This window comes from Heptranchias perlo, chromosome 7 (genome assembly GCF_035084215.1).
Source record: "Heptranchias perlo isolate sHepPer1 chromosome 7, sHepPer1.hap1, whole genome shotgun sequence".
NCBI lineage: Eukaryota > Metazoa > Chordata > Chondrichthyes > Hexanchiformes > Hexanchidae > Heptranchias > Heptranchias perlo.
In genome coordinates this window covers 62,240,591-62,264,504 of record NC_090331.1, presented here as the reverse complement: position 1 = coordinate 62,264,504, position 23,914 = coordinate 62,240,591, and the positions used below count along the sequence as shown (strand labels likewise).

Genomic DNA, 23,914 nt, shown 5'->3' with positions numbered 1-23,914 from the left:
AAAAATCTTGTAGAAACTCACTTTAGCCTCTGAAACTTACTTGAAATCCTGCATTCCAACAAAAAGTACCAGACTAATAATACATCCATATATCGATTAAAAAATTAGGGTAATTTTAAAATAAGGGGTAAACTGGGACACAAGCAGCAGCACACTATGTACACATGACAATTTTGTTGTGGAACATTACAAAAAACCCAGAAAGTTTGAAATTAATATTCCAGATCTTTTTGGCCCAAGAGAAAGCTCAAAATTCTGCCATGGAGGCCTTCAGTGCCGGCATTCAGACAAGCAAAGATAGGGGCAGCTCTGATACAGCCGATTGGGTCTATTCATCAACTGATCAGTAGCCCAAGCCAGAATGCATCAAACCATACTGGCTTGGCAAGCGTGGCATCACAGGATGAACATTTCCTCAGTAATCCTGTTCCAGTGAGACAATTTGTCAAGTCCTTGAGTGTTTGAAGATACTGGTTTGCCCATCCTCATATTGAGAGATACAACCTGCAGCTGGTCCCTCTCAGGACAGTAGTTGCCAAAGGCGTAAACCACCTCAGTTCAATGAGGTCCCAATGCATACAGAAGAGTCATTCATCCATTTGGGCACTCACATAATACTTAAAAGTTGTGATTAGCTAAAGGTTTAAGGCACCCAGAGTCACGAAGGGGTGCACTATGGTTATGATCGAGTATACTTTGTAGAATCGTACAGATGTCATTGTAATGAATTGGGGAGATACCATCTTTCTTCTTTAATACATATATAATGAGGCTTGTGAGATAACGAGGTGTTTGAGTGATTCCCACAAAAGGTGGATGCATCATTCAATATTGTAGAAAGATGCAGCCATGAACTGCATCTTTCTACAATATTTGTAGAATTTTTTGAAGAGGTGACTAAAGTAGTGGACAGGGAAATGTCTATGGATTTTATTTATATGGACTTCCAGAAGGCATTTGATAAGGTCCCACATAAGAGACTGTTAGCTAAGTTAGAAGCCCATGGAATCGAGGGAAGGGTACGGACTTGGTTAGGAAATTGGCTGAGCGAAAAGCGAGAGAGTAGGGATAATGGGTAAGTATTCACATTGGCAGGATGTGACTAGTGGAGTCCCGCAGGGATCTGTCTTGGGGCCTCAATTATTCACAATATTTATTAATGACTTAGATGAAGGCATAGAAAGTCTCATATCTAAGTTTGCCGATGACACAAAGATTGGTCATGATGTGGAGATGCCGGTGATGGACTGGGGTTGACAATTGTAAACAATTTTACAACACCAAGTTATAGTCCAGCAATTTTATTTTAAATTCACAAGCTTTCGGAGGCTTCCTCCTTCGTCAGGTGACATCGTTCACCTGACGAAGGAGGAAGCCTCCGAAAGCTTGTGAATTTAAAATAAAATTGCTGGACTATAACTTGGTGTTGTAAAATTGTTTACAAAGATTGGTGGCATTGTAAGCAGTGTAGATGAAAACATAAAATTACAAAGCGATATTAATAGATTAGGTGAATGGGCAAAACTGTGGCAGATGGAATTCAATGTAGACAAATGTGAGGTCATCCACTTTGGATCAAAAAAAGATAGAACAGGGTACTTTCTAAATGGTAAAAAGTTAAAAACTGTGGATGTCCAAAGGGACTTAGGGGTTCAGGTACATGGATCATTGAAGTGTCATGAACAGGTGCAGAAAATAATCAAGAAGGCAAATGGAATGCTGGCCTTTATATCGAGAGGACTGGAGTACAAGGGGGCAGAAGTTATGCTGCAGATATACAAAACCCTGGTTAAACCGCACCTGGAGTACTGTGAGCATTTCTGGGCACTGCACCTTCGGAAGGACATATTGGCCTTGGAGGGAGTGCAGCGTAGGTTTACTAGAATGATACCCGGACTTCAAGGGTTAAGTTACGAGGAGAGATTACACAAATTGGGGTTGTATTCTCTAGAGCTTCGAAGGTTATGGGGTGATCTGATCGAAGTTCATAAGATATTAAGGGGAACGGATAGGGTGGATAGAGAGAAACTATTTCCGCTGGTTGGGGATTCTAGGAGTAGGGGGCATAGTCTAAAAATTAGAGCCAGACCTTTCAGGAGTGAGATTAGAAAACATTTCTACACCCAAAGGGTGGTAGAAGTTTGGAACTCTCTTCCGCAAACGGCAATTGATACTAGCTCAATTGCTAAATTTAAATCTGAGATAGATAGCTTTTTGGCAACCAAAGGTATTAAGGGATATGGGCCAAAGGCAGGTATATGGAGTTAAATCACAGATCAGCCATGATCTTATCAAATGGCGGAGCAGACACGAGGGGCTGAATGGCCTCCTCCTGTTCCTATGTTCCAATGAACTGATATGGGGGTTTGTGCCATGGGGTCTTTCCCATGTAAAACTAAATCAGAGTACTAGTTCTCATAAGAAGGTGTCTCTTATAAGAGAATGTCTAATGTTTCTTGGCCGAGGCACAAAAATATTCCCTGGAACCTCTGCATTATTCTGATCTTCATTCTCAGCTTCCAAATCTCCAGCCCTCAGACTGAAATGCACCAAATTGAAATAACAGCAGAACCAGATAACATAATAATTCCTCCCCATCCAATTACACCAAATCTACCTCAGTGAAGTTCTAATCTGGCACCAGTATGGTTGATCCACTGCTATTTATTGACTGAGCCCTGGATTTGCCTGTTCTGATTCAATGGGCCCTATATGTCTGACGTAATAAAGGGTAGATGCTGGGAACTGTGGCAGTTGATATCATCCTACCCTTATTCGCGTGGCCTACACTGCCTGACTGGTGGAAATGAGCTGTGCTCCTGCTAAGGGGGTAGGGAGCAGGCAGAAAAGTGGTGTGTGACGTGCTGGTGAAGACTCATAATCCCAAGTCACTTTCCACCTATGCTCGTCACACTCATGCTGACTTTTCAACCGGTTGGGGCCGGAATATCCAGGCCAAAACATTCAGGAGCGCTTTGTAAAATTAATATATTTTAATGCAGGAGTCATCTTGGGTCACATAAGTGTGCACCATAGAGCCGTAGGTGCCAGTTTAAAGTTTAACTCAATGTTGCTGTTAATTTGCATATATCTCAAGCTGGAGGTATTAATTTGCACTGAAGCAGGAACTTTAATAGTTGTTCTGATTTATTCACCAATGAGATAACACCACTAAAAGCAGCCCTTTCCAAACTTCCAAGCACACAAAACTCAAACTACCAAGCAAGAAATATGAGTGGAAATAGGACCAAGTTGTCTTGGTTTTGAGGGCTGCATTGCCAGGGCTCGGTGATGCATGTAACCTTAGAGATAGAGGTTAGACACCCCTGCCTTAACGCATTTTCAAGCTGTCTCGTTCTTCAATTTATCCTATTGTCTAAGTTAATAAAAGCTGCACCAAGTTACTGTGGCCTTGAGAATTAAATCATTTAACAAAAGTATCAGGTTTATCAACAGCCAACTGTATTCAGATCAAATCTGAGGGAAATTGACATCGATGGAAGTCTTTTCAGTGTTTACACACAGGCAACATAAATAATACCATTCATTATGCAATGCCATCAATTGTATCATTGATTGTAAGCACATAAAGAAATCATAAAGTTAACTCTTATGAAAATTGCATTGTATAATTATGTGCTGAAGCATGAACTTTTATGACAGCCTACATGGTGGCTGTAAAACTGAGTTTTTGGTGTACATTGTTTCAAGGACTACACATGGCCCAAAAACTCCCCAACATAATGATGGTCGACCGTCCTTTTGCTTTGCATCAGTACAAAGTTAACACCTATATCTGCATAGTCACACGTTTGCCGAAATTTCAAATCCCTCCCTCCTGGTGTGCTGGTATGTTAAACACTCCAGGGCACAATAGGGATGCCCCAACTGCCAATGAGACAACTGTGCTAGAGAAGAATGGAAAGGTGATGTAGCCAATTCTTGTGTTGTTAATATGTGCCTATGCCAGTTCACGGGAATAATGGCACTGAAAAATGGCAGAGACTCACATCAGGTCTCTGCCCTTTTTGTGCATAACATGCATTTCTGGCAGGTTGGGTGCATTATATGAAAATTACGAGGAAGTGGGATAATTCAACAGTCTTAAGACCATTTCTGCACTTTTCTTAATTTTTGTTTTATGCTGGCACCCAGATTCTCGTGAGTCTTCATGCCAATCGGGGTAATTTTCATTTTGTCTACACCACCAACCATAATCTGAATAATTATGCACATGCCTAACACTCAAAACTTGAGTGCTATTTGCACATTTCTATTCTGGTGAAATTAGCACCTGTTCTTCAACATTTAAAACAGATTTACACCAGCACCTAAAGATCTGCCCCAATGTGTCCACAAGTTGGAAACAAAATGAAAAATTAGAAATGCTGGAAACCTGAAATAAAAGGAGAAAATTCTGGAAATATAGACAGATTCACCCTTACCAGGATGCAAGGAACAAAAGACAGATTAATATTTTGGGTACAGACCAGTTCTGATGTAAGGGGTCCAACATTACCATGGCGGCGGGGGGGTAGATTGGGCGCGTGAGTAACGCGCCCGGTGAAATCAGTCTGCCCCGCGCGCAATCGCAGGCTGATTGGATCCACTTACCTGTTCTTCCGGGTTCCCCGCTGCTAAACCGCGCAACGGGCGGACTGTGCATGCGCAGTAAGGTCTGTCAGCTGGAGGAGCACTATTTAAAGGGGCAGTCCTCCACTGACTGATGCTGCAACAAATAGGGAAAATCACAGCAAGCAGCAGCCCAGGGGGAAGGCTGCTCCCAGGTTTAATGATGCCTCACTCCAGCTATTATTGGATGGGTGAGGAGGAGGTGGAGGACAGAGATCTGCCCCCCGACAGGCGGGAGGAAGCGGCCTGCCTCTGCCACTAAGGCCTGGCTCGAGGTGGTAGAGGAGGTCACCTGCACCACTAACATATTGCGCACCTGCATACAGTGCAGGAGGCGCTCCAATGACCTACACTCCATCTGCCACATCACCGCCCCCACCCCCACCCCACATCTCCTTCTGCACTGCCAACACTACTCTGTCACATCACTCCTCACACCCACTCAAACCTCATCCTCATCTTACCTGCACTTACTCACCTCGCCAGTACTCATCCTGCCACTACCACTCAACACAATCCTCATGCAATCTCATGGCTCTATCTCATACTCACCCTCTTGTGCATCTCTTTCACAGTCAGCCTCACTCAACCTGCCACTACCTGTGCTGCAGCCACAGGGCATGCATCACATATGTGCAGTAGGAAGCATAAGGCAAACGTATCGTGAGCATGAAGGGGATGCACAAGGGTATTTGAGGGTTTGTCATGGTTTTTACTTATATTTAATTTCTGATCAACGCACATTACATATTATATTGTCACCACTACTGCCATGTCTTTGCGAATCTTGTCTGGTTTGTGCAATAATGCCCTTTCCTGAGGATCACAATGAAGACCCACAACTGATGCCACCCATTGTGTCACTGCAGAGTGGGAGTAGGTGTATTTGCAGGGCTCTTTTGTGCAGATGACAGAGATGTCGGCGATGTCCCTGGTGGCACCCTGGAAGGATGCGGAGAAGTTGTTGAGGGCAGTGGTGACTTTGACAGCGACAGGTAAGAAGATGGTGCTCGGGGCAGCCGGGAGCAGCTCGGCATGAAGGAGGCTGCAGATGTCCACGACTACATGTCGAGTGACTCTGAGCCTCCGTGTGCACGGCTGCTCAGAGGTCCAGGAAGCTGAGCCTCAGTCTGTGGACCCTGTGGCGAGGGTAGTGCCCACTGCGACGCATCTCTCTCTGCCTTTGCCCTCCCTCCTGCTGTGCAGGTGGATGTGTCACAGCACTGTGTTGTGGAGCTCCACGTGTCAGAGGTGGACGGCGTGGCCGGCGAGGCTGGTGATGCTGTTCGCCTGCCGAGGTCATGACTGCAGCTACGGCGGCCCCCATCCGGAAGATGTACATCTGAGGGGGTCCGCAAGGTCGGTACATGTGTCTGGACCCCGGGGTAAGTGTGCAAGTTGGTGAATTTTATTGTTAGGAGGAGGGTGGTGGAGGAGGGTGGTGGAGGCCAAACTTTGTCCAAAGTGACAGAGTGGCCTCCTGCAATGAGTGAGGGTCTCCCCCCACCACCCCCCCCAGCTGCTACAGGCTGATGGCTGCAACATGTCCATTTGAACTGGGAGTGTTTCCCCCAGTACGGGAAACAGTCCCAGTCAGTTGCAAAATCCCATCCCTGCTAAAATAACAGGTCAATCAGGTCTGTAAACAACCTGAAGTACCTGTTCAATTACTTTAAGTGGCACCCCGCCGGCTTTAATTGCCGGCGGGAGTCCCACATGCGGGGGCTGCACGCGCATGTGAGCGTGTCAGTGGGAAACCCGGAAGTGGGTGGGTTGGAGCCGGGCTCCCGACCCGCCACGGGAATCCTCGATTTTCGCAGCCCCCCCGCCACCAACGCACCCGATCGCAGGTGCGAAAATCAAGCTTGAATTGTTAATTTGTCTTTTCCCTTTCAGGTGCTGGTCGAGTCACTGTGTATTTCCAGCATTTTGTTTTTTTGTTCAAGCATTTTCTCATCCCATTTTTGGAAGTGTTTCGCCAAAATTGCTTGTCCAAGGTTAAAATGTTGCTGCTCTCTTCCCCACCGTACCGCCACAAAATAGTGAAAAAGCCTTATCCACATGCAAACGCTGTTGCATGTGGACCGCAGGTACGTACACTTTGGCTTTGATTTGCATCTGAAGGGTAGGAAAATATAATCATAACCTCAACTTTTAAATTTGAATTAGGGATAGCAATTCATGAAATGGGTGAAAAGTTATTGTCATATTTACTACAGGTGCTGACAATTATCACATACCCCAATGCACAAGGTAAAGGTAGGATCGCAAGTGTATTAATAAGAGTTTTCTACATTAGTCACAGAAGTTGTTTCACAGACATCAATCTCTGAAGTTTGGTTATACTTTTCAAATAATTGAGATATGTTAGTGTACAAGGTTGGATAGATAGCACCATAATATTATTTACATCCTATGTAGACATACACAACTTAGTAATTTTGTTATATGCATATATGTCCAAAAGCTCTGAGAACAATAAGCTGTCCACAGTTCATAATGAATATTTCTATGGATTTATCAATTTAAAGTGGTATTTTTCCAATGTATTAAATTTGTTAGCATAATTATTTAAAACTCACTCGTTTCTGTAAATTGGTAATCTGTTTTCTTGTCTCAACGTCTTTTCCTCCTGATTCCAGAAATTTCTTGTAGGCCAAGTCAAAAGCTTGGCCAATAGTTAAGGTTATTTCTTCAGCCTAAAACAGATTTAAAACATTCTCAACCAGTGTCTAAAATTTTGGCACATTGCAACAGTGTCTACACTTCAAAAGTACTTCCTTGGCTGTAAAGCACTTTGGGATATCCTGAGGTCATCCCAAATAAATGCAAGTTCTTTCTTTCTTCTTTCTTTGACACAAGGTTCATGAACAAGCATATTTATCTGAATTGGAACTATCACATGATTGTTTGAATAAAACAGAATGTACGATCACTGTATTAATATGCGCTGACTACATACCAGAGTCTGCAAGCTTGGAAATTCAACTTGCACAAATGCAAATATCATATTTGTTATACTTCCTATAACCACATAATTGGGAATAACATGGTATTGTAACTCATGATATTTGGCTTAAATTGATTTGTTTTCCTTTTAAGGCAATCATTTGGTCAGATCTCAATGAAACTTTGTTTTTCTTATCACATCGATAATTATCATTGAAAGAAAACATTAGATCTTGTTGTTTAGCACTGATTTGATAGGTCGAAACATATACCTTTTAAAAAGTTTTGTGCAGTGTTTCCTAGTTCGATAAAAGTTCAAATATCAAAACAATAGAAAGCATTATGTACAATATAATTGCAAGCACACATTGATTACAATGCTGTTTTTAAAAGTTTGTGATTGAGTTTTTGCTTCTTTTTTCCCCAGACAGCTCCAGAAGGCATTGTGTCAATGCACTCCTACTTTTTTGGAACGTCCACAATACTGGCATATGGGTTACCCCATGGGAATCCCCTCTTATTTAGTTTTTTTAGCTGAAGCAAAACAGCAAAGGGGTGCCAGCTCGGCCAGGCTGCACCAGAAGATGCCCATGCCCACCTCACACCTACATTTACAGACAAAGGCACACCTACTTGGATTTGTCAAATGAGGCAGTAACGTAACTACGTCGTCTGCTTACAAGGACACCTGCAGCAAAAGGGCAACGTGGGATTGGCACCGTTAATGAGAGTAACTATCAGCCTTATCCTCAGATTCTCTGTTTCAACCTCCTTCCAGGCATTCTGCAATACTTGCACTACATGGAGGTTGTCGTGGAAAGCTAAACAGAGCCACCCTCCTGGTACCACCTCAACATCACAGCCATCAAACAGGTGGTTTGAGTGTTATGCTTCTCTACCTGTTGACCAAAGTATTAGTTTACTGTGTCAGCCATTGGATTTTGCCAGCCATTTTGATACCCAAACAGATTTTGCAAAGGCTGAAATATACATCCAGAATATTACAAACCATTGTAAAAGTAGCATTTTTGGCCCCAAATGAGGCAAAACCATGTAAGTTCACGGCACTAATAGTCAGTTAATAACGCACCTAATGCCTGATCAGAATATCTAGCTCAAATTATCTTTGTAGACCATAAGGAGCAACCCATGGATGAATAAAGAGATAAGGGTAAAATTGAAACTAAAGAAAAAGGCATATTCTAAATACATAGACAATAAAGGAGAGGAGGACAAACAGGAATAGGAAAGCTTAAGAAAGAAGTCAAAAACACAATTAGGAAAGCAAAGAGGACTTATGAGTTTAAATTATCAAGGAATATAAAAAGAAATAGTAAAGTATTATACAGACACATAAATAACAAAACAAAAATTAGAATAGGGATAGGGCCACTAAGGGATGCACAAGATAAACTCATAGGTAACGACAGCGAAATGGCAGAAATACTGAATAGTTACTTTGCCTTCGTATTTACCAGGGAGACTAACAAGGTGGGCAGGGCATTAGAAGAAGAGATTGAAAAAGTAATTAAAACATTTAAGATAAAAAGGGGGGAGATAATTAATAAACTAATCAAACTAAGGGAGGATAAGACCCCTGGTCTGGTTGGATTGCATCCGTGAATATTGAAAGAAGTTAGGGAGCAGATAGCGGAGGCACTATTACATATATATATTAATTCACGAGAAAAGGGAATAGTGATAGAGGACTGGCAGACATCTAATGTGATTCCTATATTTAAAAAGGGAGATAGAACAAGTCCAAGGAACTATAGACTAGTTAGCTTAATGTTGGTGGTAGGAAAGATAATGGAATCTTTACTCAAATTTGTAACAGAAAAATATCTAGAGAATGAAAACATAATAAAGAATAGTCAGCATGGATTTCAGAAGGGAAAGTCATACTCGACCAACCTTATTGAATTCTTTGAAAAAGTAAGAGAGAGAGTAGACAAGGGTAATGTAATAGATGTAATATATCTGGATTTTCAAAAGGCCTTCGATAAGGTACCGCATTGTAGACTCATGGCTAAGGTCAGAGCATGTGGAGTCAAGGGACAGGTAGCAGAATGATAGCAAGTTGGCTACAAAACAGAAAACCGAGAGTAGGGGTTAAGGGTAGCTACTCAGACTGGCAAAAGGTAGGAAGTGGTGTACCACAGGAATCGGTGCTGGGACCATTGTTGTTCACAATTTACATTAATGATTTGGATTTGGGAATCGGAAGTACAATTTCAAAATTTGCGGATGACACCAAATTGGGGGTATAGTTAACACAAAGGAAGAATGCATCAAAATGCAAGAGAACATTAATAAACTTGCAGAATGGACATGTAATTGACAAATGAATTTCAATATAGATTAAGTGTGAGGTGGTGCATTTTGGTAGGAAGAATAAGGAGGCCACATACTGCTTGGATAATAAGAGTTTAAATGGGGTAGAGGAGCAAAGGAATCTGGGGGTACAGATACACAAATCAATAAAAGTGGTGATGCAGGTTATAAGGCCATAAAAAAAGCCAAATCAAGCACTAGGGTTCATTTCTAGAGGGCTAGAATTGAAAAGCAAAGAAGTTATGTTAAACTTGTACAGAACCTTGGTTAGACCACACTTGGAGAATTGTGCATAGTTCTACTCTCCATATTATAGAAAGGATGTAGAGGCATCGGAGAAGGTGCAAAAAAGATTCACAGGGATGATACCAGAATTGAGAGGATATCCTTATCAGGAAAGGCTGAACATGCTGGGGCTCTTTTCTCTAGAAAAGAGAAGGCTGAGGGGTGACCTGATAGAGGTCTTTAAGATAATGATAGGGTTTGATAGGGTAGACTTAGAGAAAATGTTACCACTTGTAGGGGAGTCCAAAACTAGAGGTCATAAATATAAAATAGTCGTTAATAAATCCAATAGGGAATTAAGGAGAAACTTATTTACCCAAAGAGTGGTAAGAATGTGGAATGCATTCCCAACTTTTCTGGTACTCCTGCAGTTAATGAAGTCAAACAGTGCAGCTGCAGCCAAAAATATTGGGCCGGCCTAAATCTGGCAAGTTGCATTTGGACGCCTGTTTGGTACCCGCAGCTCGCTGGTCCAATTAAAAGGAGGTCGGGGCCTCAAAACGGCTCCGGCCTCTTCGCCCTTGGAACGAGCGAGCTGCCGACTAAAAGTTAAAATCAATTCTACTGTCTGAACATTAATTTTAACACACACATTTCACAAAAAAATACAAACATATGAAAACTGTATAGCCAAGGTCCTGTTATCATCAATCACATTTATGAATTGTATTACTCATGCACAGCATTACATTCCAATGTAGCAACTTTCTCAGCAGTTTGGCTTGTAACATATCAGTTCTTCATGTTGTATACTTACACACTTTTCACTGTCAAACACATAACACATATGTTTATTTGACTCAGCATCCTTGCAAATAAAAGTAAATATCTTCTTGTCAGTTTTGTCATCGGCACAGAAAGATATTCGATGCAATTGGCAATTATGCAGAATTTCCTGCAATGTAAACAAAAATCGTATCTTTTAATCATTTTGAATTATAAATGATGAAAAAAAATCCAGCCACAAAAGATGAATTCAGTATAACATTTACTAACTGGTTGTGCCTTACAGATCCCAAATGGAGCAAGCATTTAAAACTAGGCTCATTATTCTAATTAATATGCCTCATTTGTTCTAATTAACATGCCTCACTTTGATCTGCATGGACCCTGATCAACCCAGACTTCACCATCTTGCTCCATAATTCTTTGCCTATCTCTGTCACACAGATTCTCCATCTCTCACATACAGATTACAGGAGCAACGACATGGAGAAACCCATAACAAGATTACAAACAGTAACTCATCTTTTGTTGTAGCATATTACTCTTCCTGGGGCAATGTTTTACTTAGCGGAGGTGTGGACAATCATCAACTACTTTGATTTTAAGATGTTGTGGAAGATTTTCCCCAATTTTGAAAATGATCTGGAATCAGAAAAACAGGTTTGGCAATTTTTCTTCCCCTTCTGCCTGCTCCACACATCCAAGGCCTTTCTTTCCTCTGATCTCTCATTTTCTGAGACTGCTCTTCCAAGTTCTCTAGAAAAATCTCCCCTCCCCCCCCCTCCTTGGCCTTTGTCCACCAAGATCTCATATCCTGGTCTCTTGACATGCCGTCTCCCCATCATACCCAAGAAATCCCCACAACTGACAACTTTATACACTGCATAAGACAAGGGAACCAGACAGATGAGGTGGGAAGAAGTTCAAGGAAATGTTTCAACTAGATTGGAAAATCCTCAGGAGTAGCTGACTGTTTTTGGTAGCTGTGACCCCCAAATGCTCATAGAAGGTATTTATCCTGGATATAAAATAGGTGTAATTTTGTCACATTCTTTCCATTAATTGAATCTTAATCTTCCTAGTTTCCAAACACTAGAAGATAACAATGGATAGTTACCCAGTGAAGTGTCCAATGACATCAAGAGTTACAAATGACCTGCTAACATAGTTTATACTCACCACCAGGAACCCAATGTGAGATTACAGCCTTGAAAGTACTCGAGCATATTTTTCCAATATACACGGTGAAATTCACAGAGGCTTGTTTTAATTTTCAATTTAGGATCATTTTGTTTTGCAATGGTAGCTGTAATAGCACATTGTCCATCTGTGTCTACAATGTGACACTGATCCAGGACGTAATTAATGACTGTGATATAATATATTAAAAATCTTGCATTATACAGTGGCTAGGCTTGTAACATTTGCACTTGTGAGTGAAGAAAACAATGCTAAAGACTAACTAAACACACTGTGATTAGGAAACAGATGTGAGGCATGTCACTTTATGCATGGTTTACATATGTGGTTTCCTCGTAAAAGACACACTGACCTAAGCATTCCTTCCTATCAACTGATGTTGCAATGAGTTATACCAAAGCACGAGTGTCTTAACTCCATTTAGTGCCAGCCAGTACAGAAGATTAAAAAAAATAAAAATAAAAAGATAATACAAGGAGGAAAATTAAACCATAGGAAAATAGAAGAGTATTACATGGAAAGAATGAAACTAAATAGCATTAAAAAAATTACAGTAGACAGCCACTTATTTCACAATTTCCATAAAAATAAAACTTGTTTTGAGGGATGGGGGGAGAAAAGATTCTGGTTTGGTTTGTTTGGTGTTAATAATCCAAGAACTATACTTGTCAAAAGGGGATGAGATATCCTCTTACAGAAAAATATAAATAATCTCCAACTCCCTGGCTCCATTTAAAAGTTTCCTTCCTTGTATTTATCTATATAAAAGTTTGGGACTATTAATCACTCTTCAAAGTGTGAAAAGTATTACAAGAAAAGAAATGTAGTCATTTCATGCCAAAGTCAATTGCAGATCAATTTTTGTCAGTAAGGGAAGTACCTAGATCTGTATTTTATAAACACCTGGAAATCTGCAACCTTCCCTAAAAGCAACAAACCTATGACTAACCTCAGGACTTTTTTTATACCACATCCGCAAAATAACTACCCAAGCAATGATTTTCCAGCGTCAAGAAAAGTTAAACACCACAACTGCTCTGCAGACTATGTCTGAGCAATTTCCTATGTGATCAATTAATATCACAACAGTGCCTACCTCATTAGGGACAGAATGCTAAAATAAACTACCCATTCCCCACTATAATTTATTTAAATATATTTTTTCCTCACATTTGTTCGCCAGCAGACTCTCTAGTTTGAGAAGGATATCCGGGGCCCGAGATTTATTCCTGGCCATGGACGCATCTCCAACATTACTGCTGAAGTGGAGCCAAAAAATGCAGCAGAAACCAATTCCAATGGGATTTCTCCCCAAGGAGGGGAGGCCAGGAAATACTGGTAGGCTGGCAGTGTGTGCATCTTCCATTCGCTTTCCCGATGTCAATTCTTCCACCAGATGTACAGCCTGGAATATGATAGGCGCCTCTTTTTCATAAAGCTGCAATGAATACATGCACCTCTACAAGAGTCTTTCACTGGGACCTGTTAAGAGTCTGGAACATGGTTGCCTCCCATAAGAACTTTCCCTGGTTGAGCTGGCAGCCATTCTATCTGAGTTGCTCCTCCTCAAAACCCATCTGCACCTGATCAGCGGTGGCGATATATGGCTGGGAGAGAGAAGAACACTTACAGCAAAGGTGACCAGAGTCAGGGAGGTACTGGATGATGGAGAACAGCCTAGATATTGCCAGAGGTTTCAGCTGCCTGGACGTCCTGGTGTTATGTCCAACTTGCGGCCATTTTTTTTATGCGTTCATGGGATGTGGGCGTCGCTGGCAAGGCCAGCATTTATTGCCCATCCCTAATTGCCCTTGAACCGCTGCAGTCCGTGTGGTGAAGGTTCTCCGAAGTAGCACTGTGGTAGGGAGTTCCAGGATTTTGTCCCAGCGACGATGAAGGAACGGCGATATATTTCCAAGTCGGGATGGTGTGTGACTTGGAGGGGAACGTGCAGGCAGTGTTGTTCCCATGTGCCTGCTGCCCTTGTCCTTAAGGGTGGTAGAGGTCGTGGGTTTGGGAGGTGCTGTCGAAGAAGCCTTGGCGAGTTGCTGCACTGCATCCTGTAGATGGTATACATTGCAGCCACGATGCGCCGGTGGTGAAGGGAGTGAGTGTTTAGGGTGCTGGATGGGGTGCCAATCAAGTGGGCTGCTTTGTCCTGGATGGTGTCGAGGTTCTTGAGTGTTGTTGGAGCTGCACTCATCCAGGCAAGTGGAGACTATTCCATCATACTCCTGACCTGTGCCTTATAAATGGTGGAAAGGCTTTGGGGAGTCAGGAGGTGAGTCACTCGCCGCAGAATACCCAAGCCTCTGACCTGCTCTTGTAGCCACAGTATTTATGTGGCTGGTCCAGTTAAGTTTCTGGTCAATGGTGACTCCAGGATGTTGATGGTGGGGGATGGTGGCCTTCCAGGCACCAAAACCCGCACTTGGCCCTGACTCGTTTACGTGTGTTGAGAAGGCTCAACCACGTGGAGTGATTCCATCGGATCCCACCCCCATTCCAATGATTCCAATGGAGTTGCTCATTGACACGAGGCCCCCAATCCTCCCTTGGGAGCCGTCTCCTCACAGCTTGAGTCTCCTCTCAGAAATTCTCACCATACCGTTCCAATTTGCACGGAGGGATTTCCTGTATAGGTTATTGCTGCAGACTCCTCACTTCCTTGCCCTTGTCTTCTATCCGGACACATTGCCAGCTGGTAGAGGCGAGCGTCCCCAATGTAAAGACTTTTATTCAGGGATCCTTCGCTGCACCACTCTGAACTGGGGTGAGGAATGTAACAACGTCCTCCTAAGCCACTTTATGGATACCCAGGCCGCGTGTCCATTCTGCGGTGAGGAGGAAAACGTTTTCCACATTTCTTTACATTGTGGAAGGTTGCAGTCCCTCTTTCACTATTCAAAGGGGCTGTTCCTCAAGTTTTGGTTGTACTTCAGTTCCATGCCCCTGATCTTGGGTCACTTGGTATGTCAGGATCGAGCAGGTTGGAAGGCTTCCTCATGGGTCTGCTCCTGGGCCTAGCCAAAACCACCATTCATAGATCCAGGGTGTGCTAGGTCCATGGGGAGCGTCATTCCGAATGCTTGCAGCTCTTCTGCAGCCTTGTGAGCTCTCTGGTGGCCCCGGAGAGTGATCACACTGTGTCCACCGGTACACTTGAGGTCATTTGTGACTGGTTGGCACCACAGGACTGCCAACAAGGTAAGTTGCAGCGGTGGGGGGGGGGGGGGGGGGGGAATGGAGTTGTGGGGGAGTGTCGTGATTTCAGAGGGTGGGGATTCCAGGCCGGCAGCAGCCAATATCATTTTTGTGGGTACCGTTGGACCAGGAGTGTTCCTTGGTGACCCACAAAATTAATCTGACACTTACCTTTGGCGGGCCTCTTTGGTTCCATCATCCATGGAATTGGTCGGAGTGTGCACACGCAGGCTTTAATCAGGTCTGACTGAAAATGGCAATTGAAGTCCAATTATGTCATAGGACCCCGATTTTCATATTAAAAGAGGCCTAACACTTGAAACTGGTGGATGCTTTGGATGCCCGGCGGTAGGCCCCTTTCACAATGGAAGCGGCCAGATCGCCAGTGTTGGCAGGGCGGTAAGGCTACCGGCCTCATTTTGAGGCTGTTATCGCCAGACAAAGGCAGTGAAAATTGACCCCATATTCTCTGGATTACATGTCCAGTCATGTAACTGTTGAAGTGAGTGTTTTCAGCATTTTCTGCTTTTGTTTGAGATTTCCAGTATTTTGGGGTTTTTTTCTTTATAATTTCAGTTTACTGAAGGAAACCGGGGATAAAATCCAGGCTCATTTGAAGTAAAAATATCAACAGATTTTATCAAGTTTTACTCTCATCCAGATCTCTGTTAGAATGTAACTTCTTATTAAACTAAAACAATTTAAAAACACATCATGCAACAAAAAACACTCCACTTCTCAGCAAAAAACTAAGATGTATTGCTCAATTTTGAAAAGAACAAAAAAAATCACATTTGATTCAATGCTGTTGTACACCTCAAAGCTCAATAGGAAAAACAATTCCAGGGTACTTATTGCTTGGACTCTGAAAAGAATTTTTAAAAAAAATCTGCCAATCTTGCTGTCAGGAAAATTACGTTTTAGATGACGACCTGGCTTGATTGAAGTGCACTCTGCTCCTGCATGCACCAGCTCTTAAAACCCAAGAGAACAACAGTGAAAGAAAACGAGAAGGCTTCGATCATTGTGCTCTTCAGAAGATACAAGCTGCCTTGGTCTCTACTGTGAAGGTCAAGTTGTGGTTGCACGGTGGATTGTTGGAAATAGCAGTTTTCAGGAGCCACTTAATGCTGTTAATGCACAGAAAATTTATTACGCTTGAATGGCCTATTTCCGTACTGTAACTTCTATGTATAAATCTCTGAGAATTATTTAGTCTCTCTGGGAGTTTGAGCTGCTGCTGTTGGCGTCTCCATTGTTGAAAGGGGTGAGGGGATGGGAGCTGAGGACTGCAGTTGTACTTATTGTCCACTGAACACGGAGAGAGACAGTCAGACAGAGGCCGACACTGCGCCTACTTCATGCATTTACTCACAGGCAAGCCACAGGGTGTGAACCGCAAACTCTACAAACACTATTTTCTCCCGGGTTGCTCGCAGGAGTGCTTGGCAGATTAATCTTTCATTCCTGGAGACTCTAGGACAATTTGGAAGGGTCCATCAACCCACACAGGCGCTGGGAGCTGGAGGGTGGGAAAATAAGTACCATTTCACTCTCCACTTCAATGAAAAATGATAGGGGGAGATAATTATTCAGAGGGAGGGAGGGAAAAAACATCCAGCAGTGGTTTCCAACCATTTAATTCCCCAAATCACTTGTTAGTTCCCTCACAGGTAGGTTATAGACTTAGGAAATGATGCAGTGAAAGTTGGGGGCAGGGGAGAGCAGAGGGGAGGGAAGGCAAAGGGAAAAAAAGAACTAATTGGAATAGAAAAGTTATCAGAAGTACTTACTAAAAATGGCTACTGAAGTAGCCAAATCATAAACAGCAATTATTTGGGAATTTTATGTTGCTCACATAGGCTCCAACGCAGTCTAACCTGCTAATGGAAACCCGTCAACTCCTTGTACCCGTTAGCCTCCACATTCGCCAGTCAAAGCTCCGACTCCTGTCATTGGAGCACTGGCACTGCCCGTTAACTCTACTTTCCTATTTTCCTCCTGGTTGCTCAACATCAGTGCCCTGGAGGTTAATTTGTCATTCCAGGACTTCGTCGGACAACCCAGTGGGGTTAGTAACTATAGCGATGGCTCACCTGCTGGTGGAAGAGGGACCCTGGAATTTTGGTCTCTGGGAGTCTTACGTTTGTATGCTGAGAGTGGCCAGTGATGTAAGAAGGGGAATTTGTGGTTGTCCAAATGAGAGGATTTCCCTCCTAGTTAGAATAGCAACAAATGGGAAGGAAAGGGAAAAGAGACCTTAGAATTTGCCTTTTAAGCCTGGGAATTCTCATTCTGTGGGATCAACAGTAGCAAGCTGAGAACACCATTAGCATTATATGGCATGCAGTGGTAGTAAAAACAGCTGCAGGATAGCAACAGCTAACCAAAAAGTAATGAACTGTGAAATACAGCTGGCTGGCATAGAGTAAACACAACTTGTGTCGAGTTCCATGCTGCTGGCATCAGATGAGCTTCAATGCCACCAGCACACTTACAAGCAGCAGTGAAGGTTTTTTTCTCCAAAAAGTTGAAGCAGAAACAGCTGGAATGTTGGTACTGACAAGCAGTGGGGAGTATGGCAAGAGATGAGAGGGACTATAAAGCAGGGATAGAGTGAGAGTCAGACAGACAGCAAGTAAAAGGAAAATACAAGGGAGAGATTGTGAAAATGCATTAGTCGGTTTTGGCCCTAATATCCAACTACTACAACATGACAGTCCCTGGACCGTTCTACTGCAAAGCTGCAAATTTTGAGAGTCTGGCAAAAATTGGATTTTGCTGGCCCCTGAATGTGATGTTAGGTCACAGAGCAGTCCATTTTGAATTTTGTGAGGAGAGTCCTAACCCCTAATTTGAATAGGCAACTGGCCCATGAAAAGCTTGCCCAAAGAGTTATTCTTTAGCACACATAGTTGGCATAAAATCGGCAAGGCAGCATCTCTTAAAGTGCTGAAAATTGCCATTAAAGGAGAAGTTGTCTTAGTGGATGCATTGTTCACTGTAGCATAGCAAAGACATGTGAGCAGCATGGTTTCCCTTTATGAGGGGTGGGGCCTATTGGAGGTAAGTAGGGTTCCCTTGGAGTCGAGGTACTTCCAAAATGACAACCTGGTAATTGAAGTCCAGAACCAAATCAAGCCTCTGTGACAGATTTGGTAGACTGATGCCTGAGCCAGGCTGGTCCACAAAACTCCATGTTGATGATTGAACAACTAGCCTGGCTCACAATAGAACCTGAGGGACAGAACTGTCATAGGAGGCTGGGGTTCTTCCCATTCAAATAATCCTGTAGCCCAAAGCTCTGATAATTAGAATGGCCCTATAGCTAGACAAGCTACTCTGATAAGCTATGCAATTTTAGCTGGTTAATCTCCAGCAGTACCCCTGAATACACTTACGGTTCCTAAGCCTCAACTCTGTCAATCTGCACTTAAGCTATCCGAACCAGGGTAAGTGCAGTGTGTTCCTAAGGAGAAAGAGTGTGCACTTCATACTAGACAGAAACCCTACAGGTGGGTGTAGATTCCTCAATAGCTTGAATTGGAGACTCAAACATGATAGCTTTTTGTGTGTATCAGATTCCCAGCTGAGCAAAAAAATGTTTGAAAGAGCATGTTTGTGAGAAAGTATTGGTCAAAGCAGGCACTCTCTCAATAGCTGCACAATGCACAAATCCTGCCCTTTGCTAATGGGGGAGAGATAGAGAGAGAGATAAATAAAAATACCTGTGGTGCTCCTAGTGTTCAGTGGTGGCATACCAAATTCCTTAAAGTTTGCCCTACAGGTATTTCTCTTAAAAATTGGGATCAAGCATAAATACATCTTGCATTACTGTATGCTTACAATAAATATTAGTTTCTTTTAGTTCTGACCTTTCACAAGCAGGGTGCTCAGATTGTGATGAAAATTTGTCATGTACTGTGAAATATAGTACTCCTGTCTAAGTTTTTTTTATAATTATTAACTACCCAAAATCACAGAATTACTTACTTTTGTTTTGGTATCTAAAATTTTGACACCATAGATGGAGATTTGCAATTCAACTTTGGGAGTCTTCTGACCTTCGGATTTCTTTATGTGCCTTGCAAACTGAAAAAAAAATAGAAAATGGCTGTTAAAATTGTACCTCTGACATATTCCCCAGTTTTTGTTTTGCTCAAACAGCAAGTTAGAGAGTAATTTACTTCAGCATGCAAAAAAATGAAAGAAGGTTCCTTAAATCATAATCTTGAGAAAAGATACTGTATTAAAGTTAATCGATACTTCAGCAAATCCTTGAAAGAATACTCAAATATTGAATTTGTATTCCTGAAAAGCTCAATTGGTGCCAAAGCCAATATAACATCTCCAACTGTGACTTTGAATGTCTCAATCTTGTGGGTTTTGTCTACTATACAAAGCTTAGATGATTGAAGAGACTTCAAAGCAACTTGTTTATTTTTTTTCTGGTCCTATCATTTCTCATTATCAGTCCCTGCTAATCATTATCAAGCTGTGCTTCCTTGATCACTACCACCTTAAGTTGACTCATTAATAGCATGTTTACTTTACTGCACTGCCACTGAAAGCAGCTCTGCCTTCAATACCATTGCAATAAAATGAATAAGGTCTGAAGCCCTCTCAAAGAGGCAGTTATCATGATTGCTTCTGGACACAACATAAACAGGACTGGTATTACTGCAGGTAGCCATGTTTTCTATTAATTGCCCATCTGAGCTTCTCAACCCACTTGTGCAGGCAAGCAAAGCTGTTTTACATTGGTTATGGTAGTCAGAAGCAAAATTATGAATCATGGTAAAAACAATTATTTTCCTGCTGTTCTGGTTACCCAATAGATCAGATGGCTTCCACAGAAGCAAGTACTTTACTCCATTGATATTGCAGCATCATTCCGATGGAAATTGTTCCATATGAGCCGGTTTCTGTGGTGCTAAATGTGACCCTTTTATACTGAAGATAACACTTGAACTACATCTTGCATTTTGGCTGCAGATCAATGTTGGAGAAATAGCAGGGAAAAGTGATCATTTACCTTTGCCACCACCAGCACTTTGCCTCCAGAAGCAGCATTGTAAGACATTACTGCAGATCGAGTTCTACTACACACTGCAGAATAGGACAACTTTCCTGATGTCAATAAAGAAAGGCTATAGAATGGAATCCTTGGTACCAAATCTCTACCTCTCACCAGTTGTCAAGTAATTCAGTGACAAAATTATTACAATACTATATAAAGGAACTGTATCCATACTTTATCCATAATTCCCAAGACAAAATAATAGTTATTTTGTTCCTCCTAAGATCCAAGTGTGCCATCTTCCATGCCCTAAATGCAATATGAATTTAAATGTATTAAAAATGGGGTAGTTTCCACAGCAGCAAGTCTTTTCTACCATAAACTGCAGAAAAGAGCAATCCTTACGGAATTCGTGGAGAAAGACCATGAAATGAGACTCCTGCTCCATTCAATTTTGATGGTATCTTGCATAATGAAACTTGGCCCTTCCTCCTAAGTTGCTCAATAAAAAGTAACCTTAATAGTGAGCAGAGTGTGCACTGAAAGAAGAAGTACCTCAGAAATAATTGAGTAATTAACCCTGCAAAATTTAATTAAAAAAGAATATGGTCATCACTGTAGTTCATCTTAAATATGTATTTAGCTTTGGCTTAATAAGAACATTAAGAATTTTGTTATTTAAGTACTTTCATCACCTACAGAAGTCATAATATTTTTCATGACTTTGTTAAAACTAGATGTGACCAAGAAAAGATTAAATCAAAATGTATTCCAAATCAAATATGTAAAAGCACTTAATGAACTCAGCATTGAAATTTCACACGTCTTTCAGGAAAATAATTTCCTTTTACTCTGGCACAAATATTATACAGAAGAACAGAACGCATTCTAAAATTGCTCGAATTCTAGAAATGGTTTAGAAATAGTAAAGAATATTGCTAGTCCGACAATGAGATGATAAACATACAATGTATTTTTTTAATACTTAATTATTTGCTAAAGCTTGACCCAATGATTCATTATGAAGATTCCACCTCAATTTCATTTGCTTTTATTGCTTTCCTGTATCAAAACAGGAGAGAGATTGTGGGAGTCATGGCTTTTGACATTCCATTTTTGCAGGGACACACACTAACTTGGAACAGGACATCTTCATTCTTGCTGATCATCCCATCCCAAAATAACTTGATCAGTGATGATTCTGGAAGGATAAGATCAAATGGCCTCGAGGTCCTTTTTCTTCTACTTAGAAGGGATATAATCTAGGTACTTAAGATTATTAAATGCATTATGTAAGTAGATACTGTGTATCAGGTGATAGGGTCAGGTAGAACTAGCAGCCACCTGGACAAACTGAGGAAGTTGGGATCAGTTCAGATGTCTGGAAGTTCCTAGAGGGTGATCGACCTGTGGAGATGGTAGTGGAGACTCATTCCTTATGGTCCTTCAAGAACACATTAAATAGATTCCTGGAAAGTTAAATGACCACAGCATATGGAAGGGAAGAGTTAATATTTATGGATCATAACTAGTGGGTCTGAGGCTTCCTGGAGGTTGCTTGATTGCCATCGAGGGATTATAAAGGAATTTTTGCCAGGGAAGTCCAGAATTGGCTGCAAGTCTTTGTGTTTTCGTCTCTCCCAGGAAGTGAGGGAAAGGATGGTTGAGTACATCGGGATGAATTCAGCTAAGACATGAGGGAAGCATATATAGGCCTGAAGGCCTTTTTGTGCTAAATACATAATAAGCATAAGAATTCCTCCCAGCCAATCTCAATCTTATGATCTATGCCTGCTCTGTGCCAATGTTTTTGTATAGTTTAGTGCCTGCATTGAGGCACTAAACTATACATTCATTTTCTAAAAAATAATCTACCTTCTTACAATAAATATAAGGTTCTATTTGTTCTGACTTCTCAGAGGCAGGCTCTAAAGCTCCTGATCAGTCTTTTATTAAAATGTTCTTATGCACTGCCAAAAGCTAAATGCAGCTTAAAATAAACAGAACAGCTGTGATGATATTTTATTAAAGCATACTAAAATATACAGTCAAATATTGAAGGGCCATAACAAAGTAAAAATAAAAGCCTCCTCATCTCCCCTTTTTAAACTGACGCAGGTTATCAATGCAAGTTTTGGGTTTACTGTAAACAACTATTTATGATACACTTAATTGTGTATCTCAGTTAGCACATTGCACTACAATTGCAATGTTTCCAAGCAGTCAATGTCATAGTTGGTTGGTTAATCCACGTGTCGTCCTTTGGATCTGAACAGAGGCAGGACTAGCTGATTCAGAGGTTTAATAGAGCAACTCATTTTCTTTTGAAGTTACCTCTGGAGGAATAAGATAAAATACATCTTCCTTTGATTTAAAAATTACTCTCTCCATTCCCTCTTTCCACTCACCTGAGAGTGATGTTGTTTTCTGTTTTTAGATTAATTAATCTCCCCATTCAAATTTAACAGCAACAACTTGAAATGCTGCTGATGTTTGTTTTTTGCTCGGTGAATTCCTTAAGTATGCTTTTGCTATCCTCTACACCTGAAACTTTACAATTCAGGACACACTGCTGATGATAATCATTTTGTACTTTTCAACTGGGTAAATAGCCATTTAGCTGGTCAACTAACAGCCAAGACTGTTCAGTTTCCATTTTCTGCAGCAAAATTAAGAAAATTAAGCATAACAATGAATTTGTAAAGTTTTTTTTATTTAAACAATTTTCGGTGCATCCACAACTCTACATTTGAACAAACAACAACTAATGGGGTAACACAGCTATTTTTTCTGATCACAATATCACCTCTACAGACATTACCAGTTTCATATATTACCATGCTGTTAAAATGTCAGAGGGTGGGTGTATGTTGAGAACATGGTGTTAACCACCCCGACCCCCCCAACCATTTAACTACCTGTCCACTCTGTTCGTGCCAGGTGGACTGGGTTAAAATCGGGGCTCATATTCCTTTCCTGTTTTGTAGGCAACCCACATGACCCAGCCAGAAGTCATAGTGGCCCTGAAGAAACAAGTACCTCATAGCACACACCATCACTCACATCAACTGTTGCAAGTACCAGTGCAGGTACACCCATCCCAAGAAATTTAGCTAGCGAGCTCGATGAGGAAGCACTGGATTAATCATTGAGCATGAGTGAGGAAGAGTGATGGCAGAGAGGAGCAGGAACCCTCTGGCCTGGGGGCCAGCTTGCATCTTTACACAGCTGGAGAGCCAAGGGAATCAGATATCATGGAAGCTGCTTTTTAAAAGAATGTTGTATGAGCATCATCATTAACTGGAGTTATTTGAGTCTGGCCAAAGCAAACTGTAAATGAAAAAAGGAAAGACTTGCATTTATATAGCGCCTTTCACAAACTAAGGACGTTCCAAAGCGCATTATAGCCAATGAAGTACTTTTGAAGCGCAGTCACTATTTTAATGTAGGAAACGCGGCAGCCAATTTGCGCACTACAAGGTCCCACAAACAGCAATGTGATAATGACCAGATAATCTGTTTTCAGTAATGTTGGTTGAGGGATAAATATTGGCCAGGATACCA

The 23,914-nt window shown here is 41.7% G+C and overlaps 1 protein-coding gene across 4 annotated transcripts in view; it reads right to left on the bottom strand.

Moving 5' to 3' along the window:
• gulp1b (GULP PTB domain containing engulfment adaptor 1b) overlaps window positions 1–23,914 on the bottom strand; it is a 376,077-nt gene that overhangs the window by 76,457 nt on the left and 275,706 nt on the right. For all 4 annotated transcript variants that reach the window (XM_067987700.1, XM_067987702.1, XM_067987703.1 and 1 more), the window contains 3 exons: window positions 19,324–19,422; window positions 10,958–11,095; window positions 7,215–7,331 (listed from right to left, as the gene is read on the bottom strand). In XM_067987700.1, coding sequence (XP_067843801.1) covers window positions 7,215–7,331; window positions 10,958–11,095; window positions 19,324–19,422 — 354 coding nt within the window. The remainder of the gene's footprint in view (window positions 1–7,214; window positions 7,332–10,957; window positions 11,096–19,323; window positions 19,423–23,914) is intronic.